This window comes from Zea mays, chromosome 9, assembly GCF_902167145.1.
Source record: "Zea mays cultivar B73 chromosome 9, Zm-B73-REFERENCE-NAM-5.0, whole genome shotgun sequence".
NCBI lineage: Eukaryota > Viridiplantae > Streptophyta > Magnoliopsida > Poales > Poaceae > Zea > Zea mays.
In genome coordinates, this window is record NC_050104.1 from 119,701,277 (window position 1) to 119,709,891 (window position 8,615).

General features: G+C 47.9%; 1 protein-coding gene and 1 pseudogene across 1 annotated transcript; both read right to left on the reverse strand.

Moving 5' to 3' along the window:
• Window positions 1–281: 281 nt before the first annotated feature.
• LOC100276948 (trihelix transcription factor ASIL1) lies at window positions 282–4,597 on the reverse strand. Its single transcript, XM_008661706.2, has one exon. The coding sequence runs from the start codon at window positions 1,688–1,690 to the stop codon at window positions 734–736; it is 957 nt and encodes a 318-aa protein (XP_008659928.1). The 5' UTR covers window positions 1,691–4,597; the 3' UTR covers window positions 282–733.
• Window positions 4,598–7,486: 2,889 nt separating this feature from the next.
• LOC109943389 (U-box domain-containing protein 75-like) lies at window positions 7,487–8,334 on the reverse strand (annotated as a pseudogene).
• Between the last annotated feature and the right edge of the window lie 281 nt (window positions 8,335–8,615).

Below are 8,615 nucleotides of genomic sequence, written 5' to 3' on the forward strand. Positions count from 1 at the left end.
TACACAGCCAGATTCTCCCCACAGCTAGATTCTCGAAAAGCTGGTCAGAAAAAAGCTGAACCAAACAGGCCCAAGATTGGCCTAGGATCGTAGGACTAGAGGACATTCTTGACTGACTGCATCATGTAGTCTTGTCTGGTAGTTTACTCACAAAATAGGGTGAACCACAGTGAAACAGAGATGCATCAACTTGCCCATGCTTGCTCACCGAATATCTCGAATGCAGCGTGTTAGTGGACGGTCATAACAACACAAGAATCAAGCAAGCAAACTCAACAACAAAATTGGCAACGAGGATATGCCATTGGAACAAGTTGCAGTGTTTCAACATAACAGCAGCAGGTCACCATCACAAGTTCATCTATACCACTATATAATCCACCAGTTTAAACTTTAAAAAACCCACCAACCAAATTCCGGCACATCCCTCACGCCACAGCTGCCAGAAACTCCTGCTCTCCTCCTCGAAACCAAACACATGTAGTTCACTAATTACAACCGAGACTTCCTAATTTCTACTTCAAACATCATCCTTCCAACCTTATCTATATCCCTACAGCAACATCCTTTGCCCCCAAACCCCTTTGTTCGGTTAAATTCACCATCCATACACAATAAGATTAATTCTACTAGCATCGAAGTCCACAACTACCAGCATGAACAACAGTTAACAAAGATCAAGCAAGCATATGAACACAAGTTTGACAGAGAGCAGCCGGGATACATCGATCGATCAGTCCTCTTCCATTGCGGCAGAGGAAGGGGAGACATGGGCCTTCTTGTGCTGCAGTTGCTTACCGAGGAAGGCCTCGAGGAAGAGCTGCTGGGCGTCCAGCATCGTCTGGGTGCGTTTCATCTCCGATTCCATACGTTCCTTCTCCATCTGCAGCGATAGCTCCAGCCTGCGCTCCTCCATACGCAGGAACCCCTCCCCGACAGCCCGGAGTGCGGCAGCCACCTCCGCCATTGCCTCTGACTCGGCGTCGTCCTCGCTGCCGCTCCTCTCTGACTTCACAGCTGCCGCCGCGACGGGCTTCGTGCGCGAGGCCTTGGGGATGGTGAAGCGCAGCCCGCTCCCGGCACCGCCGTTGGAGATGAGCCCGTGCAGGCTCCTGCTCCGCACAGCCTCCACCTCGGAGGAAGGCGAGGACACCGGGGAAGGCGAGGACGCCGGCGGGGCGGGGCCCTTGGTCTTGATCTTGACGATGGCGTTCGGACTCGGGTCCGGCACGCCGCCACCAGCGAGGTCGTGGAGCAGCGGGAAGAACGGCCATTTGGGCCCCTTAGACCGCCCCGCAGAGCGTGACCGCTCAGCGCGGTATCGCTTCCGAAGCTTCTCGACCTTGTGGCGGCACTGCACGCCGGACTTGGGCGTGGCGGTGGGGAACCGCCCGCAGCGCGCGGTGACGGCGTTGGCCACGTCGTCCCAGTCCGCGGCCCTCAGGTTGCCCTTCTGCAGCGCCTCCCACCTGTCGCGGTACGCCTCGATGAGCGCGAGAGTCTCCTCGTGTGTCCAGCACGGCGGCGGCAGCCTCCGGCCGGAGCCCACGCCCCCGAGTCCTATGCCGCCCCCCGAGGAGGCCGCTGCCGCGGCCGCAGCAGCCGCCGCGGCGACGGGTGCAGCCAGAGGGGGGAGGTCGGGAGATGAGACGGCATCGTCCCTGGACGCGTCGGAACACGAGGAAGACATGGCCGGTCAGCTGCGGCGGCGGCGGTGGCGAAGGGAGGCGATTAGGGTTTGGTGATGGTGGTGGAGATGCGGAACGGAGGCGGAGGTGGGGAACCGGTCATAAAAGGAGGAGGCGGTGCGGTGGTGGGCCGCGGGCGTGGGCCGCGCCTCCGCGGTGAAATGACCGGCTGCGGAGGGCATCGCCCACCGCGGCGGCCGCGTGGGTGGTTTTGCGGGATTGGTCGCAGTCGCTCCGTGAAGGAAGGAAGGTAGCGCGATGAAACGGCACGAGCCAACGGGAGTACGGCGCCGCATCGTTGCGGAGCCCGTGCCGTGGTTGGTGCGGGCGCCCGTCTCCGCTGCTCCGCAGCCGCGCGGCGTGGCCGTGTTGGATCGGGATGGGTGAGTGGGTGGGTGACGAACTGACGATGGCGAGTGGCGGTCGCCTTGCCTTTTTCCGTGGGCTCCGTGCGGCCTCGTCTTGATTTTTTCCTTTCCAAAAGCGAGAAATTTGTCAAAACTAGGAAATCTCTACTATTTTCGGCAGCCCGGTTTCAGTTCCAGGCCAGGAACAGTAACAGCCAGGTTTTAGTTGATCCAGGTCTTTCACTTGATCAGTCCAGTTTCTATCAGAGAATTATTTCAGCTGAAACCTGTCCAGTTTCTCTCTCGGTTCGGCAGCCTGAGAAACTTCCATCCAACAGAATGTTCGACGACTTGAAATCCCTATAAATAACTGGTGAATTAGCTTTGTCGTGTAGGTAATCCAGTCCTTTGGCAGCACCTGCTGCAATTTTCATCCTGGTGTTCCAGTCCAAGGCCTCTTTATCAAGAGGTATATCTACATCAAGTGAAACCATTTAGGTCAAATGAGAGACTCCTCGACACATCAAAACAAATGAACTCACTGTTTGGAGGAATATCTTATATATTTGTTTACTTGATGGAAGAAAGCTAAGACATTGTAGTACGCTATCACATATTCATATACTATACACAAGAACAATAATTCAGACATTAAGTTCATAAAGAGCCACTGGTTCAAGTTAGAATTCTAACATAGTAGTTGAAGTGAAAGAGAATTAGTTAGAATTTCAAAGAATGCAAAAGCATGGCAGTGTAACAAACTAATTTTAAAAAGGATCAAATGGTACACATTTTGACCATAATAAAATCACTTCACAGCATAATAAAAGGATCAAATGGTGGATTTTGACCATGTCCAGTTCAAACCATGTTCAGTTCAAATCTTCAGTTCAATTGCATAGGACAACAACTGATATATGTTTTAACTAATATAGAGCGCATAGGACAGCAACTGTATAGGACTGCATAGGACTTCACAGCATAGGACAGCATAGCAACTGTATAGGACAACACCAGCATAGGACAACAACTGTATAGGAGACCAAAATATTATACCCACTAAGCTATCTCATTTCTTAGCCAAATCAAAGCTGATTCTTGATCTGCTTCATACGCACATATGAAAGTCTCTATGTTCTCTTTGCCCTTGGTGAAGACTGAATATGCTTTTGCCTTCTCCAGTTTGGTCACTTCTTCTATTGTGTTCAGAACTGATATGCACCTTTTGATGGAGAAATCATCACTTTGAGCTGTCTCCTTTTCTCTTGCCTCCTTTTCTCTTGTTTCCTTTTCTCTTGCAGCTTCATCTTCTACTTGCTTGCTCCTCATTTCTAGGTATTTGTTCATCATATTTTCTATGTTGTCACTCTGTCTAGGCTTCTTTGGTTCCTTTTCTTGTTTGTTTCTTGATGCAACAGGTCTTCGTTGTCCACTTTCTTCATCTCGTGACAAAATATTAGCCCTTCCTTGAAGCACATCTTCATTCCTTTTAGTGAGTGCATCATCAACTTCATCATCTACATCATGAACAACATTCAGATCAAAGCCTTGTGGCCCATTTTCTGCATCCTGGAGTTGCTCATTCGGTTCTTCCTCTTGCAGTGCCTCGAGAGAAGTGCAACTCCAAGTCCCTTCAGCCAAGTGTCCTACACAATAACAAGGAAATATGAACTGACTGATAGTTAACTAATATAAGGAAATCCATCAACAACACCTACTAAACAAAGCTACAGCTATAGCACCAACATAAAGCTACTAGAATCATGCATGTTTGGAAACTTACCATCATAAAGCTCTCCCAAAGCATCAAAGAGCAGGAAGGTTGCCTTGTTGTTGTTCAACTTCTTGATTTTAGGAAATGTTTGCATAATTAAAGAAAACGTTAATCAAATATGAGATTCTCCCACATAACTAATTTGATAACTGAATTTCAAGAAATCAACTTACCACCATGAGATTCTCCCACAAAGTTGGTGGTCCTTCAACCATATTCCTTTTTTCATTCCAGGTTGACCCGCTCTGTTGCTTTGCTGCTTTGAGCATCTTGTAGTCTCTCTTCAACTGACCTTCTTTAACCTGAATCTGAGCCTTTGTAAAGGAGACATACTTGTTCCTCACATGAAACTCCTTAACCATCCTATTCCACCCTTCAGAGTTCCAACCATTGTCACCTCTATACCCACTATCTTTAAATTCATGGAGAATATCAACAAGAGATCTCTCAAGTCATGGATTCCAATCTGCTCTTTGTTTCACTACTACATAAAGAATGGTCACGCATTAGTAATACAAAACTTACAAGAAAGCATGAAGAAACATTGAACACAATACCTCTTGGAGAACCTCCACTCTTTTTGCCCCACTGCATTTAGGAGAAGGCTCATTTTTAGTAGCACATGTTGTAGGAATATACCTACGCAACTTTGGGGAACTTCTCATGTTGAACCTTGGGGAGCCTTTTCCAACCATAGCTTTTCAAAGAAAAAACTTATTACATGTTACAATACTACTAACTTAAAGTGTTGATTTATATGTTACAATACTACTAATTATTACATCTTATTCAACCACGAAAATACTAATTTAGATGTTGTTGGTACTGAGCCCACATTTCTTGGGCGATGGTATCTCTTAAAGCATTGCCTTGTGTAGTGCTTGGGTCAGTCATTTGATCACCACTTGGTAGAGCAACAAAGTTTGATGGATCAATATTATCTGGCTGATGATCTAACCATTCCTCATCACCATGAAGTGATCGAATTAGATTGTGGAAGATGGCAGCAGCTATAGGTATCTTTACTTGGTTTTCCAGCGTGTGGAACGTGGCAACTTTGAGAATGGGGAAGCACTTTTTAAGCACCCCCAAAGCCCTTTCCACATGGTTCCTCATAAGTGTGTGGCGATGGTTGAAGAGCTCCTTCGGGTTCTGTGGTCTTCGATGTCCAGCCCCAAATTCCTTCAAGGGGTACCGAACTCCTCATTATGGAGCAAGAAAAGATGGAGTATTTGCATACCCACCATCAACTAGATAGAATTTTCCTGGAGGTACTTGAAAACCCTTGCTCATAGCTAATCTTAGCACTCTAGAATCTGTAGCCGATCCCTCCCATCCACTAGAAACAAAAGTGACGCTGAGATTCAAATCACATGCCACCATCACATTTATGCTAAGTGTTCCCTTCCGATTTCAAAAAGGAGAATGTTTATCAGGAGATATAGAAATAGGAATATGAGTTCCATCAATGGCACCGAGACAATTCTTAAAGAATGGATAGAATCTAGGATTATCTTGTATTTTTTGATGCACTTGATTAGGACCAGGAGGCTGAATGAAACGATGAGAGAGAACAGGAATGACCTTCTTAAAGAAGTGGTTGATGTGATGATGGAAGGTGTCATTACTATGACCAAAGTACACTTGGAGATCCTGATATGAGGCGTTGCGACTTAGCATGTATAAGAAGAACGCCAACGTCTCCTCGACCGTGATCCTTGTATCAACAACGATCTTTCTCCTTCTAAGATAAGTTGCCAGCTCTCTGAAGATGTGTGGTTCCATCCGAAATGTAACTTGATAGTTCTTGACATGTCCCTCGAGGAGTCGACGAACTTTAACCTCGTCTGTCTCATTTGATATATGGCGTTTCTTCTTTTGTCCCCCACCTCTAGTAGAACCCATCAGATATAAGGCAGGGAAAATAAATATCATCATGTCATCATCATCTTCTTCCCTTCTCTTTCTAATACGATTCCGCAATGAGATACTCATTGTAGAACTAAATAATATAAACTTGTCGTCAGATATAAGCTGAATATAAAAATAGAATTAAAGCAAACCATGTATCGATTGAAAAGTACAAGTAATAAGGACTAAAGCAAACTATGTATACGTAGACAGAATTCAGCACCTTTTGGAGTTGGTACCGGATCCCAAGAAGGAGGAGGTTCGCCTTCCCCAACTCTAATCGGTGTTGTAGGGATCTACATGTAACAAAACTGAAATAAGGAGCTAACATACATGATCCTAAAGTGTACAATTAATTCTCGAAGTAATAATTCTTCGAGGGACTCAAACACATGAATATAGGCACACAAATGAATTAGGACAAATGAAAAAATGTTTATACAAAAAGCGAATGATTATGGATGCAACAAATGGAGCTCTGTGAGGTTCATATTTAGCTCAAAAATTGGATTCTGTTGAATAATATACTAGTTAAGGTTGTGCACAAGCACAAACAAATAAGCACTGCTACTAAAACAATATTCATCCAGAACCTTGGCGTGTTAAGCATCTTCTATAACTTTATCCTCGTTAGAAGCTAAAGAATATAGACTTGCCATATAAATGGCCGTAAAAAGTACTGTTTTGCAATATATATTATTTCTAGAGTGTAGTTTAAAACATAGAGCACATAAGAGCATCTCCAACAGCTTATATATAACTATAGCTATTTATAGAGTTTTGCAAAAGATACTTAGCAATAGACAGCTAAATAAAAGGCTACGTTACCAACAGACTCTCTATATTTATCGTAACAGTATTTGTCGCAACGCTATGTTTGTAAATAAATTGGAACTACTAGTCTACTATACATATGTTCTATTTCAATAGAGAGTATTTTAGAAACAACAGTACCAATCTTCTGTCTATCGTTCCCTGCATCTGAAAAGCTCGCTGCTGCCATTTTCCAAATAGAAGCTGGAATCAGTAGTGTTTACTGAAGACTGCTAGTAATAGTTTACTTAATTTGATCAGAATATGGCTTGTCCACATTATTCATCAGGGATACTCCTCCATTATTGTCTTCGTTTTGATGTTGGCATGAAAATGAAGATGTGATTTTCTAATTCAAGAGTATCTTTATTAACAATGCAATACAACAGGCATCTCAGCCGTTTAGGGATCTCAACCTCATCCAATCCATAAACGATTCCTCTTTTCGTGCAAAAATAAACAACAAGGATAAAATAAATTAATAGTTTAGGGAAAGGAAGAAGCCTCTCTGCAGATCCGGTCAATGACCCAATATCCCTAGCCTCCGTTGTACGGGGATGTGGTGGCCTATACATGGATGACCGAAGGCTAGCAAAGAATGCAGCGGAATTGCTAGGTCACGGAGCGGCGGGAGCTGCCTCAACGACGGCTTCTGCACCCGCGCCGTCACTTCGCGCCACTTATTGGTGAGAAGGCAGCGGGGAGGGTGGTCGTCGTCGCTGCTTCGCGCCGCCACGCTGTCACCTGGCGCTGTCGTCTCTTCGCCTCCTCCTCCTCCTCCGCCAGCGTTACGGATTGGATCCGAAGGGCACTAGACCAGGATTAATGCCGGACAGTGGTGAAAGAAAAAAAGTCCAAACCGGGCCAATTCGAAGCCAGTCTATTTCGTCCCAGACCTAAACGAACACCTTTTGGATGGACAACCCAATTCGAAACCAGACCATTACTTTCCCCTAGAACCAGGCCCGGAAAGAGCCAAACCGGCCAAAACGAACGCGCCCTAAGAAGGTAAGGAGGGTGTCCACTACCTTCACCACGCCTCCGCCCTCCTCCCCCACTAATCTCGCTGCCACCACGGCTGCATGGAGCGTGGCCTTTGTGTCAGTGTCAAGCAGCACCCCGCTGACGATATCGCGACAACCTCGGTCCCCACGGCGAGGGACGTGAAGGGTCCGAGTAGCGACATTAGCAGGGCCACGCAACCGGCCTTAGCGATGGCCTTGATGACGGACTGGTGGGAGGCGGCGAGGGTGCGCAGCTCCCGTAGCGCCGCGACACGGGCCTGGCCCTTCAGGGCTGCCTTTTGGGCATTGTCGTGCCGCGGAGGCTATCAACGAGGTCAGCGGCGCGACTGTGGAAGTCGGTGGAGCGCTTCTTAAACCTCGTGTACCGGCGGGAGAACCAAGCGGCGATGAGCTGCCGGAGGGTGGCGTTGGGTGGTGAGCGCATCGTCCCAGAGCTCCTGCATCGTGGTCGGGCAGGTCCGGTGGCCCAGGGCTAGCCACCGCGAGATGTTGGCCCGCTCGTACATCTGCCCCATGCAGAGCGTCACCGGATCCACCATGGGCTCGAGCGAGATCGGGCAGATGAAGACCACCGGCACCGCCTCGTCCCCGCCGCCGTCGTCCCCAGCCGCCGCGTCCAGCTCGTCCATCATCCTGCATAGCTCCATGGACTGCTTGCCATCGTTCCCCGCCGTCGCACCCACAGGCTCCAGCGCGCCCCCGAGGATGCCATCCTTGAGTGTGGTGTCGATATCGAGCTCCTACCCACCGCAGGGCAGGTCCTGGTACTGTGGCATTGTGGCAGCACAGTGACGACTCTCCTCCCCTCCCGCCCCATGCACACCACCACCACCACCACGACGGACGACGAGGCCCTTTGAGCAGCTAGCCGCAGGCCCCGAAGGCGACGGAATGATGGGGCGAATCATGGAGTGACTTAGCGCCATCATCATCAGCACCGTCCTCCTTTCTTCCACTCTTTCTTGACCAAGTTGCTTTTCTTGGAATCGCGGGGTTGCTCCGCGACAACAACTAGCTATGGGTAGTTAAAAGGCGGACGAGCAAATAGGGCGGCAGA